Genomic DNA, 25,265 nt, shown 5'->3' with positions numbered 1-25,265 from the left:
TGACGTCATGTGCATAAGGTCTATATCCTGTCACCATTTAAAAAATTTAAAAAAATTTAAAAAAAGGAAAAGATTTCCACATTCTGACACTACTTCTTATTTCCAACCCATGTTTTTACAAATAAAACTAAAGAAATGTTACAATATAAAATATCATTTGAACAAAAAGATAACAATTTTGTTCATAAAGAATGAAAACGAGGTGGCAGGAAACGGACACTTTCTAAAGGATATTTATTGTAATTTGTACTGTAGTGGTGTACGTGCGGCGAGTGATCACACTTTCACTACATACACTGCCCATTTGCGCTACATGCATGCATTTATTGTTAAATTAGTTAGTAGCTCAATCGCTGAAACAACTGAGTGCGAAATTAAGCAGTTTTAATGTTAGGGCTTAGAATTAGTACAGTAATTAAAATTTAACTTACTATTTTTGTTGTAAACAGCGTAGATTCGGAACAATATTTTGACACGTTCACGACTCGACAACCCCCCGCCTTTGATGTTGTTTAGTATGGTACCATTACTTCGTTGAATATTCTGTCGTTTCAAACCACCAATGAATACTAGGTACCATACATCTTGTGCTCGTCCAAAAATTATGATTACGTCACTTTTGCCAAAAGACAACAATAATGCTGGAAAACCAAAATATACTGGTACGGTTATAATTATATTCAATCCCAAATATATATTATTTTATTTTTACTAATGCATTCGGTTATTATTAAGCATTTTTTCTATAGAACACGATTAATTTAACATGGCCTTTTCTCATAAAATAAAAGGCCATAACAATTAATCGTACTTTTTGTTTCACTAAATTAATTGTTTTAAAATAAGAGAATGTTCATATATCACTACATTGCTTCATTTTTAAGGTAATTGTGTTCATAATGAAATAGTCAATGCCATCGTACTGTCAGATTATCAAACCGCTGGTACATGAAAAATTGTGTTTTTCAAACTAGAAACAAACTTTTTAAACAAGAAAAACCTGGATGGGGAATCCCCCATCCCCAAAACCATTCCCCTGTGGAAATGTTCAATATTTTCGCAGAAAAGAGTAGAATTTATCAAATTCCCCAGATCACATCATTTCACTACTTCAAGTGACTTGTAAATATTGTTTGAATTATTTCAAAATTTGAACAACCAATTACATAAACACATAAATAAGACACAACAAACATGAAATTCTTCTAAAGTAATTTTATTACTTTTATTAGCATCTTTTCACTGCACACAATTGACATAGTTAAGTTTTATAAACAAATTAATTCACAAATATATTGATTACATCTCTTAAGGAAGTGCTATTTTTTGTTTTGCTCTCTAAATTGTTACATCGGTTTTTTTTCAATGCCTTGAGATACGACAACAAGGACCTTAACAAATTAAATAAAACTTCTAAATAAAAGTTAAATATAAAACTCAATGTTTCAATGTAATTATGTACTTGAATTATATTGTATGAAAATTGAACAATTACATTGCCAACTGCCTCCATGCCCCCTTGGTGCCCCATGAAATGTTCCAGTACAAATGTCAATTTCCTTGTTGAGTGCCCTTCACCAAAAGGAATTGCCCTTACAAGAATGGGTGAGGGTTAGGCCATTACAAGTAGTACCATAGAGCTAGCGTAGTATCTTGCAATCTGGGAGACTTTTTACAACAATCAGGTAGATATTTAGAATTACATTCAACATAAAATGGACACAATTTCCATAATCAGGGAGATCGTCAAATCTGTTCCTCAGAACATGGACAGATTGGTTTATTTTCAATGAACTTCCTGCAGAATCAGGGAGAGTTGTGTGTGCAATAATTCTTTCCCTTAATGTTGAAAGAGCTTGACGATGATTAAAGAGAGAATATGATGATGGCCCAGTTGATGCACTGTCAAGAGATCATGGATGAGGTACATCCGCAGTGATGAAGTCATACATAGCCTGACTTGTTGAGTTTGAGCACACAACAGAGAACAGGTACTTTGAAAATCTACCACCTAGCAATAGAGTATAATCAGCCAATCAATTAGTCACTGAGCTAACAAATCAATAAATCAATCTTTGCAGAGTACACATCAAATGGTCATCAATCAAAACTAAAATAATTCTTTGAATGTTAATATCTCAACCATGGAACCAAATCATTTTAAGTCACTTCTGACCTATGCTAATAAGGGATATTATTGCTCAGATGATCGGAGACATTTTCATGAGTTTTTCCACAAAGGAAATAGAAAAAAAATACAAATCAGTTTTTTCTTTTCTTCTTTTGAGTTGTCTCAAATGTCACATTCTTGACATTATGATGAGTTAAACGTTCACCATTACTGACATAACCCAAAAGAGAAAAAGAAAAAAACATTGATATGTGGGGAAGGAAGCTGCAAATGGTGTTCACAACTGTAAGAAAACACATGGGAGGGGTGGGGGAGGTTGACTTTTAACTTTAGGATGATTTGAACATTATAATACTTTTAGCATTACATTAAGTCTTGAACCATAGAAATCAAACACAGAGAATGCAGAGCTCATTTGTTGGTCATGTCTGCATGGTGGGAGAACTGAATTTGCCAAAATAAGTATTGATTTAAGCTTTGCATGGTGTGGATAAATACAAAATATTTATTTGTAGTTTCCTCATATTTGCATACACTGAACGTGCACAGCTATTGATGGGACCAAGCATTCTCCATGGTCTATTATTTCCCGGTTCTGTGCAAAATATAAACCAGGTCATTTGATATACATTAAAATACACATCAATTGATATTATGAAGACAAGCATACCAGCACCTTCATCGGAACGGAAATATCAAGTTTATTTTTTGTGTCAATAGTTTACACTCATCACACAGATTATGAGGGAAGTGATTTTCTTTGTGCAGGTATCTGAACTATGTTATTCCCAGCGTCAGTTTAGTTTGGTTGGTTAACTTTGTTTTGCTGGGTTTTCGTCGTTAGTTCTTGTTGTTCTGTATACAGGCTGCTTCTTAACATACCCCTGATTTTTTAAACTGCATTATCAAACACAATGTGTCTTCTTCATGAAACTAAATGCTACTTTGAATTGGATTGAATGCCTGGCCATGAAAAGCAATAAACATTTTCTCTCAAGAGTTGACCTAACACCACTTCAAGCAGAATCAACAAGTACTATCTCTAAAAAATACTATCTTTATCTTCCACTAAATCTTTGTTTATATCATGGTTATTGCCAATTTATGTTCAGCTATATTTGAGCTAAATCGGTAATCAGACTACAGTAGGAAGAATATCATGCTTTTAGATTATAAACTGTCAATCATTTTATCATTCAAAATGTTTCTTTAGTACACAAGTAATCTATCCTCAAATTTACAATCAAAGTGCAGGATGCCCCCACAAATGAGAGTGAGAAATCCTCTTTATGCTTTTTTCTAATTTCAGAAGGAAAGAGTTGTTTCTGCAATCAAAGAATGAAAATATATCTAGCTCTTTCCAGCTTATGTGGAGGCAGACCGCAATTTCCAAATCATCTGAGAAGGGGGGAGGGGGAAGGGATAGGGAATTAAACAAGTAGTACGCAGTGTTTTCTTCACAGTTGTGATTGTTGGAGTCATTGGCCGAGGAAAGACAATGCAGCCTCTTTCTCCTCCATCAGCTCCTTAGCCGTGGCGTCCATTTTCTCCCGGGCAAAGTCGCTGATCTCCATACCCTGGACGATAGACCACTCTTTGCCGCTGATCTTGACTGGGTAGCTGTAGATGAGACCTTCTGGGATTCCGTATGAGCCGTCGCTGAATACACCCATTGAAACCCACTCATCCTGTAATGGGCAAATATCGTGCAATGATAAAAGGGACGGCGATACATGTTTTTTCATACCACGTTATAGGCCATTTTAAGATATGGTGGACACAGTTTACAATGACACTACGTGGTTTGGTTAAATTTGTCTGTATACATCCAAACCAAACAATGCACTCCTATAGTGCCCACCATACCTCAAAACGCTAATTAGTTCAACACAATGCAGACTAATCAAATTTCAAATCCTACAATGTAAAAACAAATAAAAAATATTGGACTTATTATTGTTCCATATGTCTTGAAATTTCTATCCAAAAAGAAGGGAGTCATTGCCTTAATCTTATGGGACCAAAGCAAAAATATGTGCATAACAATAGCAAGTGAACCCAGTAGTCACAAATTATACATATCAACTGTTGGTTTTATGCCAATGAGCTTGAATCTTGCATAATAGCCAACAACTATCAATTATCAAAGGCCTTGTTCAACACCGCCATTTATTTGCTTATTTAGCAATAATTCAGGAGTGCGTTTTCAAAGCTGTACCCAATATTTGTTTTGATCAGTGGCCAGTGATTAAACAGTGGCCAATTCAATCGGGGGAAAAATTGGTAACTACCATAAAAACCCACCCCAGAGGATTATAATCAAAAAGAAAGTTATGCTGGGGGAGGCATGAAAAGATCATACATCAATGGGAAAGAGGTTGCATTTGAGCTTGTGATGTCATAATGCAAGGTGTCCATTGCTTGGACAAGTTAACGAGAGATAAAGAAGGGTGTACAAATTCAATATGGGGTGTCCACCCACTCCTCTGGTTGAACCCATTGAACTCACCGGCTGGGTGCCGAACCACCAATCGCGCATGTGATCTCCGATGGCCTTGGCTGCGGACATTGCACTGGACAGCTTCCTAGCAGCAATCACAGCAGCACCACGAGTTTGTATGGTCTGTTGAAATAAATGAACAACATAATGATAGCAACAGTTTTAAGCACGCTGTCCTCAGCAGACAAATAGAAATGCGTTGGTCAATGAAAAAAATTTTGTCAGCAACTTGGGGAGAAAATGTAGCAAGGTTTTAAAAAAGAAGGCATTTCAACTCAATGGGAGACTTTCGAACATACCTTTTCGCAAATACCCATTGCGCAAGCGCTAACTGTTGAATGAGGTGCATGCTGGTCTAGCTACCTAGAGATAAAAACTTGAACGCTTGCTAGACCAGCATGCACCTCATAACACGCCTAATGTGCACATACTAAGTATTTGCGAACATCTATCGATTTGGTAAGTCTGCTGCCACCTAGCATCCCAAAAGTCCATCATTAAAGTTGCAGGGATGATAGTTGAAATGAAGACTTATATTCCATTATCACCTCTGCTGTGACAACTAAATTGGTTCACTCTCCAACATAATGTGTACCACTAAATTGATTTTATTTGTTTAGAATGGGCGTACACATAATAATTTTACAGATAAGTAGTCTGTGCTTTTTAGATAAGAACTTACAGAGATGAAGTCTCCCTTGAGCCAGGCATCGTCCTTAACGGCAGCATAGACTGGTGTTCGCTCGTTGGTGACCACTACAGCTTGGCTGACATCGGGGAACTGCGTAGCGGAGTGGTTACCCCAGATGATGACGTTGCGCACCTTGTCACAGGGAACACCAACCCTGTTGGCCACCTTCAGGGGGAAAAAGCGACAAAGGTTTAAATTGTCATATGGACATGGCGAATACACAAGCAATGTTTTTGGTTCAATGTCCTTCAATAGAAAAGGGCATTTAAAGAGTAATCCAGATGATTGAACAAAGTTACCAACAGCAAAAAGCCAAAGTTTTGGTAATTGCAGATCAACCCTAACTCCCTATGCCCACTTGCCTACAGGCGACCCAAGTCCTCAAAAATTCTCCTCTTCCGTGTCACAACACTAAAAATTTTGGACTTGGATAAGATTGGAATGCCCAACTCAGTGATAAGAAATTTGTTATTTAAGCAAAAAGCCCCAAGTCCTTCTGAATCCTTCATTTTGGCAAAGAGGTATGTTGTAGGATTTGTGAGGGTAAGGGTTTATAAAAGGATGTTATCTTTCTTTCCATCCACTTTTCCCACACGTGTTCTTACGATGATACCCTAAACTACTTTCGCAAATCTTCCAGCCATTTAAAAAAAGAATTATTTTGAGAGATCATCTAACATCACAAGACCAGACAGCCACATCATGGTGAGGGCTACACTTCTAACCGATTTTGTATCAAACCAAACCAACTGCCCAAAGGGGCACGTTGCCTAGTACTCCTGGGGCTGAAACGGGGTTACCCACTTAACAGTCTGTAAGGGTATAAGTATGGATATCATCCACTATCATCCTTGCTAGTAGAGCAAAATGCACTTCCTTCCCAACTTTTCTATGGGCATTTTGGTACAACCCATTTCCTGCCATTATAGGCGGTCGTTTTGACAACTGCGTGTGCTTTGCGTACGTGCTCAGGGCTTCAGACGAGAGGTTGGATCCTGAAGTCGAATCCAAAACTGAAGCTGTGGTTTCGAAAAGGGTCATAGTGTCTAAAGGGTTAAACAAACACCCCTCTAAACCATACTAAACATCATCTCCTGTGCAACATGTAAACTAACTTACCTGATATTGAGCCCTGTTTTGGTCCAGGCGAGTGAGGCAGGAGAAGTTGGCGGCAGGGATTGATGGTGCACATGTCTTGGTGATCAGACAGTTAGTGTTGGCTGGGTTGCCTACAACAAGGACCTGAATGAAGAAATGACGAGTCATTCTTTTGGTTTTACAGGAATGTTAATGGGAAACTTCCACATTTTGTCACCCATCTTTAAAGAATGGCATAAGACTGTAGAACATGCACTTCAGAACAAGCGGCATTTGAATTTATTTGCACTGATCATTATGGCAGACATGAGGTGTACAAAATAAAATTTTAAAAATGTCAATTTGATAAAGGATCGGCAACGAGACAAACCTAAAATACTGGTTCTTTTCAGCACTACAACTTTTTTTTACAGAAACAAATTAATTCCTTGCCAGTACCTTGTTACCATCTTGTCACCTGGTTACCAAATTTCTTACACCAAGCATCCGGGAAAAAACTAAATTTAGTGGGCCAATTTAGGGTTAATAGGTAAAATTTGACAACTTGTGGCGAGTGCAATACCTTGATGGTTTTCTTGGCATAGTCGTTTATAGCCTTGCCTTGACCCTCAAAGATCTTAGCATTGGCCTTAAGGAGGTCTTTGCGTTCCATCCCTTCCCTCCTTGGCATGGCACCGACCAAGATGGCCACATCTGCATTTAGGAAAGCTTCCTTGTAGTCAGCAGTTGCTACAACATCTGTCAAACAGGCAACATGTTTGGTTTATTATACATTCATCAAACCATGGGAAATGAAAACAACAAACTCTACAGGGCCTAATTTCATAAAGCTGCTTATTAAAGCAGAAAATATTGCTGAAATTTTTTTTGCAAAGCATATTATGAGCAGGGTACCAGTCACACATGGTGCATCTAAGTGGTATTTTTGCCGACAACCGTATTCTTGCAACCGTAATATGTACATGCTTAGCTTCTTTTTGTTCTAAAGTAGCTCTATAAAATTGGGACCAGGTACAACAGAGTATATGTGATAACTTGTAAGGGGTGGAGTTTCTACACAAGGACTATGCAAAGTTTTGAGTTTTTTTTAGGGCAGCTTACTCCACCTACATGAACTTCAAGATAAGATCAAACTATGAACATCTTAACGGCTGATTTCAACACTTTGTCTTACCTTTGAGGAGTGGAAGTGAGCAATCACTGAGCTCCATCTTCACGCCCTCAACCACTGCCATCATTGGAGGGATATCCAACAGCAAAAGCTCCAGTTGCTAAGGAATAAAAAAATACATTCAATTATCCTTGCAGTCCTCAGTCCAAGGTCAACTATGCTACTGATTCCACTATTAAAAATCATCACAAAGGTGTCAAAAGCAAGAGTAGAAGTACTGTATCAGTCTTAGGTACATAACACACAAGGCAATGTACAGGCATCCAGTTCCAGGCAGTCTCCAAGAAGAGACCACCACTCACATTTGAATGTTCACATAATTTTCTTGAGAAACGTAAGACCTCGTTTGAAAAACTACTCATGTGCTACCAAAGTGGGTCCTGTAGCATGTACTGCAGTTGGTTATGAAAAAAAGTTCCCTGGTGTGAAAAGGCCCATAGAGGCGTTGCCTTAATATACATGCAGGCCTGATGCCTTACTATTCAAAGGGCACTTGAGGCAATTTCTCCTTTGTAAAAGGGCACTTCAATGAGGAAAAGATAGATTTGTAATGGAGCACCAAGACCATCCATGACCAGGGACATTGAGACAAAGCTCTTAATGGCAAGGCTCCCCACTATATTTCTGAACTGCTTCAAGTTTACACTCCATCAAGGAATCTTCGATCAAGTTCTATGCTTCTCCTCATTGAACCCAAGTCTCGACACTCATGGGGTGACAGGTCTTTTTCTTCAGCCGTGCCACGCATCTGGAACTCTCTACCACTTAATCTTCGATCTTGTCTTTGTACTGCAAAATTCAAGTCTCTTCTCAAAACTTATCTTATGTCACAGGTTTTCAATGACTAATTTTGTTGTGTCTGTTTTTCTTTGTGTTGTGTTTTGTTTTTGTTTTGTTTTTGGTTTTACTGCGCCTTGAACACCCAGCAGGGTGGATATGTGCGCATTACAAGTCTTATTATTATTATTATTATTTATTATTATTAATTGCATTTAATGCTTCTGTGAGTTATCAGACCAGGGCTTATAAATGCATTTATTAGTAGCAAGGTGGTCAGCCTCATGTAGGCATTTCGATATTAGACCTAAAATGCTGTACCTGGTCAGCTCCGAACACATCCCCTTTGGCGATGGAGTACAGCAGGGAATAGGCGATCTGACCAGCAGCACCAGTAACACACACACGAAGAGCCTGAGGGAAAAGACAAAAAGAGCAATGGAAGTAAGTGGGCAGGTAAACTTAGGCAAGAATTGCATCTCAAGAATAAATGGCAATAACATTTTTTTTGTTTTTACCTGTGACTAGCCAACAGGGCCAGTTAGCTTGCCATTTCACTAGTCCGTCATCTTTACTTTATTCTTATTTCCAAAACTTTCTTCAAGTTTACTTTTGTTTAATTTTCTTTTGATTGTACTCGACATGGAACTTTGGCAATCAAACTCAACCTCCTTAACTGCATTAAAGCATGGAGCAAATTACATAAATTATCCTATTGCTTTGTTGTAAATATACAACAAAATTGCGATGGTTGTTTCTACGAATATGATCTGTTGAAATGTTGAACATGAATTAGAATATTCAAACTATTATTATTTTGGGATAACTTTCCGTATGGCGCCACCACTTTTTCACTCATTTTTACTAAATAAAAGGGATATCTCATTGAGGTAAATTAGATACAATATTATTTCATTTCGAATGAAAAAGTGGTGGCGCCATAGGGAAACTTTTCCTTATTTTGAAAAAAATAAATACTGCATCTGTATCAAATAGTTTGTATATACACAATCAACCATAGGGGTCGCTATGTGTGGTCAAGGTCAGGGTGCCAGCAGGTTTTTTTTTTAATCTGGAATTTTGAACTGAATTTTATTTAAAAAAAAATTATTTCATTTTAAAGTAAAGAAGTTTTTACTTTTGAGGCCTTTTTTTCACTTCTTATTTTTATTTATATATTATACTTCAATTGCTGAAATAAATATCATGTTTCCAGAGCAATTCCAACAACCAAAATGTATTCTTTAAAGGTCGACTTGTCTCTTCAATCAACTGCATGACTACACTAACGACAAACTATAAAAAGAAAATCGGCATTATTTTTGTAGTTCATGGGATGAGGCGGCTGCTTTGTTTTTCGTTTGTTGTTTTCAGCTTTCACTTGAACTCGGTGCGATACTTAGACAAACAAAACAAAGAGTTCATACTTTCTATTTTTATTAAATGAATGTATAAATACCAACCATGTTTCGTTATTTATACTGAAGATTCTGCAGTTGAAGATTCCAAGAGTCCTCCCTGATGATCTGAGAAGAATGCAATGGTACCGGCAAATTTTCCACTCCGTTGCACATATCACACGTACGTTTTTTATCATGTGAGGTCAAAGTTCAACACTTCGAAATCACATCCAAGCGCATCGGATTATGTTGTCACGTTGTACTTACTAGGGACCAGACTAAATTTATTTTGTGCACCCATGAACCACGTGTTCATTGAGTTTACATAACGTGAATTTATATCGAGCAGTTCGTGTAATTTGTGTATAACTGTTTAAAAATCTTGCTTATAACTGTTTTGTTATTAACTACTGGAGAATGCTGAAGTGTGACTTGTTTATTATTAAATGATCAGCAACAATCTCTGACAGTGACATCGTTGTTGGCCTGTCCTGTATGCATGAAGTATTAAATTGTTAAATGCAAAGAACATCAACAGAACAATGGACGAAAATGACAGCGAAAAGGTTGGAACATCTGTATTTTTGAACTCAACTTGTTTTACAATGTTTTATGTTAATATGATGAATATGATATTTTCATTGCCATTTGTTTACTTAGACTATTTCCCCACATTTTTGTAAATTGTCTGAATTTCACTCACTATCAGAATTATGAAGAACAAGTTTTTAGATGGAGTTTTGGTTTTTAACACTGGAAAGCAATTACTACTTCATGTCATTGTAAAATTGGATGTTATTAATATTATTATAATTATATTTGAGACATTTCTGTATCCTGCCAACACTTTTTCATTTGTTATAAAATAAATTACTATAGTATCATTCTAACTTACTCAGATGTGATATTTCGTCTGTTTGTTAACATTTAGTGAAAAGGTCAGATTCAGAAGGTGATGACCGATACATAAATATTTCTGAGAGAAAAGCCTCATTTTGTGTAAGGGAGTATTGCGATAATCATAACGAAGAGTCAAGATGGAAGATTTATTCTGTGTCATATTAAAAAGAACAAAAATGTGGACTTCCTTGGCTTAACGTTTAAAGTACACATCACGGACAGGGAAGTGAATGTAGTGCTTTTGGAACTAACTCAATTGACATTGAATAATCTTTTACACTGGACACCTTTAAACCTTACTTTAAAGATGCAGAGAGTTGTTCCTTTCTGACCAACTAAATGATTTTGTTCTATTACAGACCTCGTTCTCCAGAGTATCATCAATGTTCAAGTCTGTGCCCTGCTCAAGAAATGCTTTTATGTTTGGCATCCTAGGCGGCTTTGGAGCGGGATTAACAAACTTTCTTCTCACCAGTAAGGGGATAATATACTGTAGGACTAATGAATTAAAAACTGGACCCTTGTAGTGTAACCCACCTTGTCAATGTAGTGCTGTTATCGTAACATGGCTCTAACATCGACTATTAGGATGACTATGATAATGATAAGACAGATTTTAAAAGAGAGCCATATGAGAGACCAACAAGGTTGGCTTGAGGGGGCGGGTACAACAGTGAATTTCCAAGTTTTCAATAAAGATGTACCCTTAGGCATTCAACATCTTGGGGAATCAGTTTCCATTTGTATTTGTGTTTTAAGTGCTAGTAAAGGAAAGTAAATCTACTCGACAACAACAAAATACGGTATGAGAAATTTCATTTTTATGTGTTTTATATGTAATGCATGTAAAAGAACCCAGTGCACTTATCGAAAAGAGAAGGGTTTCGCCCCAGTGTTCCTGGTCCGATCGGCAGCAAATTGCGCCACAGCACCTTGTAAAGCATTACATGGTGCTATCAGAACTAGGTCTCATAATTCAAACGTAGTCCCACATCTGGCAGGAAATACTGTATGTTACAGCGCCAGGAGCGTCACTGGGTGACGGACATGTGCGCTATATAAAGAAGCCACAATTAGTATTAGTAAATTCACACTTTTAAATGTCTACCTTGTGAAAAAAGGAGTTATTTTAATGAGCTATGTAGAAATCTTGCATGTTGATCATCGTTTCGAGTCCTGCGGATACTGTTTCCTTGAAATCTTTAACTTTCACCATAGTATCTCTTATTAACATTCTGTTCCTAGTTTGGGATCACTTGTCAGCCATGACTCTGCTGTTTGTTCTGCTCATTTAAAACTTATTTGTTTCCATGCCCTGTTCTTTTTTTGGTCAACAAAATAAACCTTAGAATTAGGAAAAAAATATAGAACGATCTAATAATTCAGTTTCAATTTTTCTGTATACTCGCAGGTCGTGTGAAGAGGTCGGCAGATATTGGAGTGGCAGCATTCACACTAACGACACTAGTTACTTTGTAAGTTTGATGTCATCTTTGCTAGTATGAGAAAGCCTTTTAATGTCACAACAAACTGTTCAGCGAACTTTTCTGAGCTTCTTGTTGTCTCAATCAAAGCCTTGAGCATCAAAGAAGTGATTGTTCAGTCTCGGCATAGTATTAGCCAGAGGGGTGTCTGGGTGGTCTTCGGATACCCTGTTTTGAATTTGGACACTTTGTTTTATCTGCCATTTTGGTTTAATAAGTGAACGATTTGGACCCCCAGTTTTTAAATTTCCAGCAATCTTGAACACCCTTTCACCAAAGTTTTGCTAAAACTATGAGTCTCAATACTGCTGTATCAGCACACACACACTGCAGGAAAGGTCTGCTGAGAAACCAAGTTATTCCATCGCAAGATTGAAAAGGTATTGACAAATTCAACATGTGAAGTTTGAAGAGGAAAAAACTCAACATTTCTAAGAAAGACTGTATTTCTTTCTTATTTACTGTTATTATATTATTTTCCTTTTCAGTGGTTATTGTCGATACAACAGAGCCAAGTTGCGCTTGATACAGAGACGCTATGAAGAGCTCCATGTAGTAGACCCCATTGACTTGACTGAGGTGTCTTATAGAGGGCCAGGTGACCTCAAGTGAATATCATGGACACAGACGAGTGTGATTAAACGAATAGTGTTTGACTTAACTGAAGTTCCCGGATGCAGGAAGTCTTGGTTGTTTGTGTTTGAACTGTCTAGTGGGCTATAGGTTCAACCAGCGATAAAACATGTCTGTAGGCATTAGGTTGTACCAGCGATAAATAACGTCTGTGTAACAAACTTTCTTGCTAACAGCAATTAAGGAATCAACAAATATGTTGGCCTACTCACAAGGAAAAGAAGAGGAATTCTAATTGAAGGTCACATGATACAAGTCCCAGCCTACAGTTTTTCATTGTTAGATTTTTTGCCATACAAAACGAAAGTTAATCGCCCAAAGTACATGGAATTATATGACCGTCGACAGTTGGTGTTCACTCCACATGGATTTGTATGAAGATTGCCAAGTTTGCATCTTGTGTAGTTGTATAGATCTAAGATACATTTGTTTATACTTTAAAACTATGCAGAGTTTATGAAAGAAAATATTTATTAAAGCTGAATGAAAGTGAAAACAAATGAAATATCTTTTGTCAACTTTCTGTGATAAAGTTTGATTGACTTATGGATAAGCATACAAACTGTAAACAATCAAGCCAAAGCAATGGTTTCCTAGTTAGGCCTATATGGGTGTTAACATATCAACAATGAATAATGCAGTACATGTACATAATTGTAAAGCTTTTTTCAGTCTATGAAAAGAAAACTTAATGTTGTCATTATTTTGCTGAATTTTCCTGTAAACCTACTCATTAATTGAGTTTGAAGCAACATTGCTTCTTAACAAATCTATCGAGTTTGTATTTTAACTACAAACCACAGTGAATAAATACTTGGTATAGAACCCTTGCACAACCCTTAGCGCACTAACATGTGCCCATCCTGTCCGCTATTGTGGGAGTTAATTTGAGAGTTAAAACTGTGCACAAATGATGGAAATGATAGACGCACATTCTTAGGAGGTGCTTCCGCGTTGTGCAAGGGGTCCCCACAAGTCTTGATCTTCTATCTCCTGAAATATCATATGGAAAGCTCACCAGACATACATATAGACGATGTGACCTGTGTTTACATTTAAACCGCCCTCTATTGGAAAAACACTGTATACGTCATGTTTCGCCAGGCAAAACGACACGTAGTCATGGTAAGATTGCATACACTTTCTAGCTGGCTGCCAAAACACAAAGGTTTTGCCCAACGGTATGCACGCAAATTATGTTATGGTTTTTGTGTGACGTCGGAGGTCACATCGTCTATTCATTAATAATATAAAAAAAAGAAATACAAAAACTTGAATTGATAACATTGCACAATATAAATTATTTTCAGAAATCCCCTGTCGGACAATTGACAGGCCTTCTTCTAGGGGTTAGGTACCTTGTTTGTAAAGGTAGCTGTGGGGGATTCAAGAAGCACCAACACATAGAAGTAATTGAATCTGTAGCCTGCATGAAGTATTGGTCCTCAATATCAACTGCAAACAGTGTCGTTATCGTAACCAGACACTTTCTTTAACATGAGGGGGAGGCAGAATACATAACTTGAGAGGGGCGCTATTTAATGTATCAAACTATCATTTGGCCACTTGGTTTTTTTTAGCCAACATTTCCGGTCAAAATTTCTGGAAAATTTTTATGGTTTCAAATTTAGAAAAGTGGGCAATACCTAACCATGATTAGTATTGGAAAATGTTGATTCAGAACATGACCTTTACTTTGACCTTTTCTGTTGGGTAGAAGCAGGTCATGATTAAAGATAAACGCACTGCCAGACACACGGGTGCAAACCACCTTCTATTTGCGATGAGTGTGTACTGGGGTCTTTTACATGCGTTGATAGTTTGCATAACAACACACAGGACCTACAGATTTACGTCCCATCCAAAGGATGAAGCAATGGTTCTTCTTAAGAACACAAGTGTCACGACTGAGACTTGAACCCACACTCTGCTGATCTGATATACCAGAGCTTGAAATCTGCTCTCTTAATCGCTCGGCCACCACACTCCCATCTTTAAAGGCAGTGGACACTGTTGGTAATTGTCAAAGACTAGCTTTCACAGTCGGTGTATCTCAACAAATGCATAAAATAACAAACCTGTGAAAATTTGAGCTCAATCGGTCATCGAACTTGCGAGATAATAATGACAGAAAAAACCACCCTTGTCACACAAAGTTGTGTTCGTTTAGATGGTTGATTTCGAGACTTCAAGTTCTAAACCTGAGGTCTCCAAATCAAATTCGTGGAAAATTACTTCTTTCTCGAAAAACTATGGCACTTCAGAGGGAGCCGTTTCTCACAATGTTTTATACCATCAACCTCTCCCAATTACTCGTCACCAAGAAAGGTTTTATGCTAATAAATATTTTGAGTAATTACCAATAGTGCCCACTGCCTTTAAGAGATATAAACACTGGAATGGAAATGACTGTTGTCACCTTAGTCTTATGGTGTAGGAATCACTCAGTGTGACATAGCGCACCCACCGATACGGAACATACGAATGCTGACGGTCGAACAACTTGAGATATTTAACTTGCAACTGTGAACTGACAAAGTTCTTGATTTCAAATTGTAGACTGACTGGTCCAAGCTCCATGACAGTCGCACGGTGAAGCTGAGAAAGTTGGATCTGTTCAAAGAGAAAGTGGCAACCTATGAATGAGTTAAAGTTCTTTATTTGTCTCAAATCAAGCTGCCCTGTCAACTGTGTGTAGTACACATGGCTACATTTGACAAAATAGACAGTGTTCATGTTATGTGTGATTGCACATGAAATAACAAACCTGTGAATATTTTGGGGTTTTATTACCCTTACACCAATGTGTGCAAAGCACTGTATACTCCATACTTTCCCAAGTCTATACTAACCCAGCCAGGATTTTGCAACATAAAATTTGCTATTCTAGACAAGATGTTTTACCAACTGGACCACCAAGGTTGCCTGGTAGCTAGAGGCAGTTTGAATCATATATCAACAGTTTAATAGATAAGGGAGACTCCCTGTGCAAATTACGGATTTCCAAATGGGATATCCCATGATTGTTAACCAATCAGAAGCAAGGGGTTTGAGATTACTGGCTCGGACTAAAACCTTTCCCCTCATTGAACAACTCAATTTAAAACAAACCCTCAAGTTTCACAATAGCCTTTCCAAATTGACTCACTCTGATTCTTGACTTGAGCTGAGAAGCTCCTTGGAACTTCTTGATTGTCCATATGAATAGTTTCTCTGCAGATTTGTATTCAGCTGCCTGTCCGACTGCACAGAGACTCCCTATCACACTTGGTGAGGCAATGGGATGAAAGAATGGGGGTATAAATGGGGTACAACAATGAACAAAGAAACTCAATTAAGTTACATATTTCTCAACTGCAAGGAAGGTGAAATGACCTTGTCACATAAATATTCTAATCACTTAACTTGAAAATGTAATCGCAAAAGTACAATCAAGATTACAACAAAAAAGAACCAAGGTGTCACAAACTAAGCCAATGTTTGCATGGCCAGAGTTAAAAGAAACAATAAAACTTAGCAGGCATGTCTGCTGCAACCTATGGTAAAAAGTATTCAATTAATTTCATCGTCCTTGCTTCAGCTACTCACTCTGTGGTCGCCTTGGGAACTGGGAGGTGTAGTTCTACATCAACGGCATGACTAGATGCTGGAAGGTCACATTGGATCTCCAGAAACACCTCAAGACATCTAAAAATGAAATATTATAATCAACTTATCAATTAGATTAGGTGAGGTTTGCGGTAGCACCATGTGCATTTTGAGATAGTGTTGGTTCTGGAAAAAATTAGTGAAAAACAATCGAGGAACAGAATGCAGTCTTTGATACAGGATGTATACAAAATCAACTTACTGCTTGTCCTCTAACTCTGTAGTAGTAGCAGATATTTGGAATGGTAGACGACTTGGAAGCTCTCCTGTGATACTGTATCTCATGATTGTGCACTGAAGATATGAATGAAGTAAAAAAAACCAGTAGGATCATTATTACCAACCTGACAGAACTGATTTAGAAGACAAATCTTATTAGCTCAATTTCAAGTAATGCACATTTATTTTTTATTACTGGTTGTGAAGCCAATAATTCTCAGGGGAAAAAAACTTAATCATTGCACTAGCCAAGAACCCAATGGAGAGAAGCTACAGTAAGGAGGGAAGTTTCAGTGTTAGATGTGGGAGGAAAACCCCAGAGAATCATTCTAGGGAAAACCCATGCAGTCAGGTAGGGACTGAAAACCCAATCCGCAGTGCCCCCAGTAGGATTCGAGTCCAAGAGGTCCCAAATAGACCCCCTTGCGTAATGTGAAATGCTACAGGAACGCTGAGGTCACATGCATGTTTTTATGCACATAGAACAGCTATTGTCCAATGATCTGCCTCCTTTTGGCCTCGGGGATATGGCACTTTTCGAGAGTGGTGAAGTCATATGCAAGGGGTCTATAGCAACTAATATAATCACAATTTTCCTGATTTTTCTAAGGGCAAGAAGTAGGAAGAATTTTATAGTCCTAATACTTACCTCCCCTTCAGATGGATGGATGGTCATTGCCCTCTTGTGTTCAAAGTCAGACAGGTCTATGCTCGGATGGAACTGTGCTTGGTCTAACCGCACTGCTGTGCCGTAGCCTACCTCGCTGGTCTTACCAATTATAAGATCTTCACTCAACCCAAGTTTCAGCTCTGAAATGGTAAACATTCCTCAAATTAAAGGCAGTGGACACTATTGGTAACTACTCAAAATATTTATTAGCATAAAACCCTTCTTGGGGACGAGTTATGGGGAGAGGTTGATGGTATAAAACATTGTGAGAAAAGGCTCCCTCTGAAGTGCCATAGTTTTCGAAAAAGAAGTAATTTTTCACGAATTTGATTTCGAGACCTCAGGTTTAGAACTTGAGGTCTCGAAATCAACCATCTAAACGCACACAACTTCGTGTGACAAGGGTGTTTTTTTCTTCTTTCATTTTTATCTCACAAGTTCGATGACTGACTGAGCTCAAATTTTCACAGATTTGTTATTTTATGCATATGTTGAGATACACCAACTGTGAAGGCTAGTCTTTGACAATTACCAATAGTGTCCACTGTCTTTAAAGCATGATGTTTAGCCCTTGGGAAAAAAAGCTGGTTAAAGCCGAGTACCTGGCCAACATGTAGTTATTCTGTTTGCATCAAAACAATTCAACTCCTTAGGAGTATGCAGTACCTGTAAACAAGTAGGCACGTTAGGCACACAGGTCAAAGACACGTGTCATAACCAGGGCCCAATTTCATAGAGTTGCTAAGCACACACATTTGCTAAGCATGAAATTTCTTCCCCGATAAAAACAGGATTACCAGCCAAATTTCCATTTGTTGCATAGTGCTTGCTTCTTGTATTCAGCTTTTGTTTGCTTATCCTGAAATTCACATGGAAATTTGGTTCGTAAACCTGTTTTTATCAAGGAAGAAATGTCATGCTAAGCAAATTTTTGTGCTTAGCAGCTCTATGAAATTGGGCCCTGGATTCGAACCTACACACTGAGGACTTTGGCACCAGGACTTGAGTCTTTTTATGCAGTCCCATTCTGCCACTACACACTACAACAAACTTACTGATATATAAAGAGTAAAAAATATTTATCTTATCAAGTAATAACTCACCAGGGTTGCCCACCACAAAACTCTTCATTTGTAGACTTCCGTTCACTTCACTCCTGACCACTGAACCCTGTCACATACACAAGAAATATTTGCCTCTTCAGTTACTTTATGAACTTTTTGTTAATATGTCCTCTCTCAACATGTTTGTCTCAAAACATTTGAAAAAAGGGTTCCTTCAACATAGTCAACTATGCATTTAGTAAAAGGTGAAAATACTTACATTTGCAGCCAGAAGAACGGTCATTCTCTCAATGACATCAACATAGACTTCATTCCTTGAGCCACTACCCCCCTGCAAGGAACCGCACAATAGTCCCGTTGTGAATAATGCTAACAGGCTCACCCTATGTTCAATGGCACAGTTACTGCACAAAATAATTAGGGCAAGCGTAAACAAATTGTAAACTGGTGTCTAAGATTTTCTATACATCATTTTTATTTTATTCTATTCACTACGAGGTACCTGTGAGGATGGATTCATGGGGATTGGCTTGTCTGCTGCGTGGCTAGGTGCAAAACGGAATTCAGTGCCAAACTGCAAATAAAAAGAGGGGGAGAAAAAGGGAAACAGTTCAGAAAAAGAGCACAGAACAAAACAGTCAAGACAGCAGGAAGAGGTTGTTCAAGCTGAATTCATGCAGACTAAAGGGTCAGTGTGGAATTACAAACTCTCTGCTGTCATTTGAACTCAACGTACAGCTCATTTCATTTATGTTATTGGAGAGAAATAAAGAGTACTATGATTTGGTTTTGCCCTACACTATGCACTTTTTGTCCAGCAGCTTGAAAGTCACAGATTGTTGAGTACTTCTCATAGCACTGAGCCTATGGTATTTACATGTATATATGTATATTTGGTTTGCGGTAACATCATGTGTGTATCTACTTGCCAGGTAGAGTTTGTTCTTAGAGAACTGTCTTGCTTTATTCTACTGCCGCGGAGTAGATAATCGGAGGTTCGGGAGACCTCTCAGTTCTGAAAAGTTCTACTTATGTATATACACAAGTGTAGGGCCAAACCACATGTAAGTGCTTGAAAAGTTCTGAGCCCACTCGAGAATGTCTGAACCACTACAGGGGTAGGTATTTAGTGCCTTCCTCTACATCACCACTTATGTCAAACTAGAGAAGATCCAATGGGTTTCTCATCTTAGGGATAGAGTCACACCTTTGAAGGAAATTTCTTAAGGCAGAGGGATGATCTACGAATAAATCCTAAAACCGGAAAAACAATCTTGACAAAATCACAAGCCTGTGTGACAGGAGATTCTGCCCTCCGTACGACAAACTGTGTACAAACTTCTACTAATAGCGCCCTCTTTTGAATCATCCCCCTCAAGCCCATGTTAATTTCCCATATGGTGGACATAATCTATGGGGACAGATTTCCCTGGTACACCTGCATCAAGCTAGTCTGAAGGATATTTACCAGGCCGGGTCCCAGTGTTAGGAATCCTACATCAGCAAAGCGGTCTGTTTTCACTGCCTCTGTATCACTGCGGATGTATGGCTTGAGCGACTTGGTAGACGTCGTCTGGACATAGCCATAATCCTGTAGGCAAATATAGACCTTTATCAATACACTTTTTCACATCTTCAAATTGGATTCTCTAAGACGCTAGAAGCAGCAGAAATACCGGGCCCAATTTCATAGAGCTGTTTAAGAAGATAGTTATATTAACAAGATAGTTGAGACCATGACACAGGTCTGGATATGACTTACAATGACTTCATCTAACAGTTCATAGACCAGGGCAAGATTGAGTCGGATTCCCTCCTCTGTCAACACACCGCAGTAGTCCTTCACCAAACCACTCACTCTGGATAAAAGCAACAAATCAAAACCAGGATCATCAAGAAGCACTTCAAGAGATAGAGTGTTATGGCCTAGCGGTTTTAGAGCATCAAATTCAAGTTCTTGTGGTTAAGTCATCGGGATGTGGATTTGAGTCCAGATCTTGACATTTGTGTCCTTGAGCAAGATACTTGTGAGGGTAGAGGTTGATATTGTGTTTTATCAAAAAAGCCTTGAAGCGCCATGGCAGCTCAGGGTCCCATACTCCCTAGGGAGATGAGAGATAAACAACTAAGCACTCCTGGGGTGAGAGTCAAAGCTATGCTAACACAAAAGTCTCAAACCTGAATGGTTGGTTTTTGTTACCCAACTTTGAGTTTTCTTTTCTTGTGACAAACGAAACTTACCTGGAAAGTAATTCAATAGTTGCAAATGGCGGCAGTTCTTTACAGCTTGTGCAGACAAAGTATAGGCTGTTGCGTTTTACATGAAGAAAATATCTGCCATCCAATTCCTATTGAAAATAAATAGAGAAGTCTTCAATTATTTGTAACATTTCCCATTGAGTTTACTGAATTTTTCAAACTGCACATGTTGGAGATGGAGGAAGTAGCCCTACCTAACTACATGTGCTCTTTGAACTATGACTAGATTCAATTAGCTATCGTCTCCGCGAACCTGGATAAATAGCAGAATGAACATCATAGTTCAAGGAGTAGTACCTACGCCCATTGCAAATGATAACTTGTAACGGAAAGGGATCCTGACATCCGTGGACAAAACCTATAAGGGATGTTGCTGAAATAAATTAAGGCCAAACAATGAGAAAACAAAGAGAACTCCTTGATTTACCCGCATGACAAACATGGCTGTGGAAGTCTGGGTACTTTGTTGATATATGCAATTACCACATCAGGCTTTGATTTTAAGCCACGACACCCACAGCAATTGCCTTCAGTGCCCTGTGCTTTTGCAGTGGTGCCTTTTGCAAGGTTTCAATACAAATTTACATTTTCCCCATACAGAAGTGCCCCTTACCAGAGGCAAATTGATGTGCTCCTTTGGGAGCAGTTCAAGGCCTTGCCACATATCATATGATATCATATTGCAGGCTCGCATAGTTTATCTTTCTTTCAAAAGTAACAGTGGATGATACTGATTGATCAGAAAGTAGAGAAAGGGGTGGGTCTTCTGTAGATAAACTGTCACATATTTACATATTTTTTTTTTTTATAAATCCAGTCGGGGTGTACCTAGTGAAACAAAATTGAAATTAAGATACATTTGTAAGTCAAAACTGTAGATAAAATGCCGAATTTCTAAAGGAAATTTTACCTAACTGGCCCACCTTGTCGGGCTGTTATGGCTCTCTTCTTAATATTGGTCTAGGATATTTAGACCGATGTTAAAGGCACTGTACACGTTTGGTAATTGTCAAAGACCAGTGTCCCCACTTGGTGTATCCTAACAAAAGCATAAAATAACAAGCCTGTGCAAATTTGGGCTCAATTGGTCATTGAAATTGCCAGAAAATGATGAAAGAAAAAACACCCTTGTTGGATGAACTTGTGTGCTTTCAGATAGGAATAAAAGACTTCTAGCTAGAAGTTTTTTATTATTTTAGTGAGAAATTACCTCTTTCTCAAAAACTACGTTACTTCAGATGGAGTCGTTTCCCACAATGTTTATACTACCAACAGTACGCAATACACCAGATGGTGGACTGTACTTTCACGGAAGAAGAAGAAGAAGCTCTCCAACGCTCGTTACCAAGTCAGTTTTTAAGTTAATATTTGTTTTGAGTAATTACCAAACGTGTACCTTCCCTTTAAAAGAAATCCATAACAGCCCATCAAGGTGGACTAGGGCCTACATACCATGGCTGGGTCTAGCTCTTCTCCTTTGCTCTGTTTGAGTCTGTTCAGGAAGATCTCTGCTGCACTTGGAGCACCGTTCCCATGATCTGGTCGGTTGTTAAAGTTTGCCTCACAAAAGTATGATTAACCTGTCCGTACTTGTCAGGACTCAAACTTTAGGGGGGCAATTCACAAGATCACAGTGCTTGTGGCTCAAATAACTGGACCGGAATATATTTTACAAATATTTTTAATCTAAATATGCAGAAGAACTTTCAAGAAAATTTAATGTGTATACCATTAAAATGTTTCAGTTTTTGCACTAAGAAAAGCTTCAATACTCAACCAAATTAAGTATAAGATGTTTACTAAACATTGAGATTTTTTAAGTAATTCCATTTTTACACAGTAAGTGAAAAACGCAGGCAGGCTGCTAGTCTCTCCTTGATGTACAAGATCCGCTATAACAATAAATCCAACTCAATACCTCGTACCCATGGTTCCAAGCAGTACTCAATCCTACCACAAATGTAAATACCAAGTCATCCCAGCACGTATCAAGCTCTACAAATATATCATTTTTCCCACAACCAGTCTTAAGGTGGATTGCCCTCCCCAGCCAGATCCTCGAGCTCCATCCATCGGGGACGGTTGGAGCAAATATCAACCTCCCAACTTTTTACTTGCACCTTGTACATTCCAATAAAATGCACCTGCAACACTTGGCACCGCACATAAGCAGCTGTCCTTGGCGTTTACATCCTGACTGAAGGACTATGCCAAGTACCAATTAAAGTAGAAGGTAATCTGGTTTGATGTTTAAATCACTGGCATCACCCACGATAGTCAGGCCTGGAGAGATATCCGTATCCTGCCACCAATTTTGCACACATTTTTACACAAAAAAAGGCAGGCCTGATACTTCATGGAGGCAACGAAGGCGATTGCCTCCGTGTCCCCTGGTCATTGCCTTGGTGCCCTTGAAATGCTCAAGTACAATTTTGCAATTTCATCATAGGGTGCCCTTCACCAAGAAGAAAATGCCTTGGTGCCCTTGCCCTTTCAAAAACGAAGCACACAGCCCTGAAAAGGACTACTCATTATTTTGATACTGAATGAAAAAGTGGTGACAAGCTACAGAAATTATGGAAAAGTTTCTGTATCACGTCACCACTTTTTCATTCAGCATATTCAGTATCAAAATAATATCAAATCTAATTTACCTCAACTCAATCATTCAAAAACAAATGAGAATCCCTTTTTGTAAACATTTGTGAACAATTGGTGGCAGGATACGGAAAATTATTCAAAACTATTCATTTGGGCCTTTTCCCTTTTCAGTTCAGTATAAATTTGTCAGCCCTAAATTCCAGGGTCGCGGTTATTGACCGGCAATTTGAAAACATGAACTCACTACACATAGGTAGTTGCGATAATCGTAACCCTCCATCCTCCCGACGGTCGGAGACCGGAGGGTTACGACACAAGACTGATATTATCGGTGTAACTAGCAGTTTTGACCAGTTTTTGCCAGACTCGTGATCAGATTCGTCCTTTTTTTCCACTTTCCAAAATCATGACAGACATTCTAAACAACACATGGAGTTGATCTTTATTGTATGACAACGTCATCTGGAACCCTTAAAACAACATCATGAAAATATTTGGCAGAAAAAACGACAAAAACTTACCAAAAGACTGACCGAATATATCCATAATCCATAGCGGGGCCAACTAGTGATTTTGAACGTCGCACTTGCTTGGCAACAAATCAGCGTGACCCAACCAGCACACGGTACTTACGAGCTGTATAGTTTGTGCACGCACGATGTTCATACAGTACATGTACATGTACATGTATGCCTGCATGCTGCGCACTCGGTGCGGGGGATCGGTGCTTACACACACAGGCGGTGAGTTTGCAAGCTGGAATGGCCGATACGCATACGACAGCCATGGCTCGTCCAGATGCGTGTTTGGTTGGGTCACGCTGATTGGTTGTTGCCAAGCAAGTGCGACGTTCAAAATCACTAGTTGGCCCCGCTATGGAATATGGATATATTCGGTCAGTCTTTTGGTAAGTTTTTGTCGTTTTTTCTGCCAAATATTTTCATGATGTTGTTTTAAGGGTTCCAGATGACGTTGTCATACAATAAAGATCAATGTCTGTCATGATTTTGGAAAGTGGAAAAAAAGGACGAATCTGATCACGAGTCTGGCAAAAACTGGTCAAAACTGCTAGTTACACCGATAATATCAGTCTTGTGTCGTAACCCTCCGGTCTCCGACCGTCTGGAGGATGGAGGGTTACGATTATCGCAACTAACACATAGGCTGCGTGTGTGTTGTGTGCCTCAACATTAAAAAATTAATGTAACAAAATCACGTCACAGCCGAACCAGTTCTAACTTTTGATATGTACCCCCTTCAATTAAAATATGATATACACTGCACTATGTCTAGATGACAAGTAAAGGATACAGTCCTTGTTGATAAGAACATCGCCTCTTGAAGAAATAATGAAGAATTGTGACAACATGATTTCGTGCCGTGTGTCTTGGTCGGTTGGCTGCTGCCCAAAAGTGGTTTAATGTTTTTAAACACAGCGCCCTCAAGTGTTCACCCCGATTGCTTTATGTGAGGATTGTGGACTCCATACACTCGATCCCATTGGCCAAAAGTTAATGGCTTTGATCCACTTACCAGAAGAAGAAAAAAATACAATTTGTTTTTTTTCAATAACTTACTGTTTTGTTATGAGTATCTATATCTGAAAAGATTAAACACAATCGGTTCTCATTGGTCCATCTGCTCTATTTTCCAAATTCGCGCATTATAAGATGATGCTTATAACTCCCCCGTGTGTTGACCTTTATAATCGTCTATACAAAAGGCTTGATCTGGGAAATGATTGAATTATTCTTATCCAATATTTTGTGTTCATCATTTCTTAACGTCGATGAACTTAGTCTGACTCTCATTATAAAATGTATGCTTGAGGCAGGCATCATATCAGACCCATTTTCCAATCCCCCTGCCTAAATGGAACAGACTTTCCTCTAACAAACTTACGATTTCGAATATATGGTCACGCACTCCGACCCAAATTGTTCGTTCTTCACATGTGTTTTTATCTACTCTGTAGCCTACAGTGCTTGTATAATAAATTATTTGCCAACAGCAAGTGGA

The 25,265-nt window shown here is 38.5% G+C and overlaps 3 protein-coding genes across 3 annotated transcripts; 1 reads left to right on the top strand and 2 right to left on the bottom strand.

The window, feature by feature from the left end:
* Positions 1-1,200: 1,200 nt before the first annotated feature.
* On the bottom strand, positions 1,201-9,906 carry LOC117291883 (malate dehydrogenase, cytoplasmic-like). The gene is made up of 8 exons (XM_033773871.1): positions 9,832-9,906; positions 8,690-8,782; positions 7,595-7,691; positions 6,983-7,158; positions 6,442-6,564; positions 5,314-5,487; positions 4,641-4,754; positions 1,201-3,819 (listed from the first exon to the last, which is right to left on the bottom strand). Exons 1-8 carry the CDS (start codon positions 9,832-9,834, stop codon positions 3,610-3,612), a joined length of 990 nt encoding a protein of 329 aa, XP_033629762.1. The 5' UTR covers positions 9,835-9,906; the 3' UTR covers positions 1,201-3,609.
* A 194-nt stretch (positions 9,907-10,100) lies between these two features.
* On the top strand, positions 10,101-13,880 carry LOC117301404 (cytochrome c oxidase assembly protein COX20, mitochondrial-like). Its single transcript, XM_033785372.1, has 4 exons — positions 10,101-10,334; positions 11,028-11,142; positions 12,080-12,143; positions 12,641-13,880. The coding sequence occupies exons 1-4, from the start codon at positions 10,311-10,313 to the stop codon at positions 12,762-12,764; spliced, it is 327 nt and encodes a 108-aa protein (XP_033641263.1). The 5' UTR covers positions 10,101-10,310; the 3' UTR covers positions 12,765-13,880.
* Positions 13,881-15,099: 1,219 nt separating this feature from the next.
* Positions 15,100-24,649, bottom strand: LOC117301250 (AP-4 complex subunit mu-1-like). The gene is made up of 13 exons (XM_033785124.1): positions 24,558-24,649; positions 22,098-22,183; positions 20,628-20,734; positions 20,149-20,245; positions 19,855-19,977; positions 18,889-18,960; positions 18,646-18,717; positions 18,426-18,492; positions 17,302-17,462; positions 16,636-16,727; positions 16,374-16,472; positions 15,934-16,051; positions 15,100-15,398 (listed from the first exon to the last, which is right to left on the bottom strand). The coding sequence occupies exons 1-13, from the start codon at positions 24,613-24,615 to the stop codon at positions 15,201-15,203; spliced, it is 1,350 nt and encodes a 449-aa protein (XP_033641015.1). The 5' UTR covers positions 24,616-24,649; the 3' UTR covers positions 15,100-15,200.
* Positions 24,650-25,265: the final 616 nt, after the last annotated feature.

The sequence above is a fragment of the Asterias rubens genome, chromosome 1 (assembly GCF_902459465.1).
Source record: "Asterias rubens chromosome 1, eAstRub1.3, whole genome shotgun sequence".
Taxonomy (NCBI): domain Eukaryota; kingdom Metazoa; phylum Echinodermata; class Asteroidea; order Forcipulatida; family Asteriidae; genus Asterias; species Asterias rubens.
This window is presented reverse-complemented; position numbering and strand designations above follow the sequence as displayed.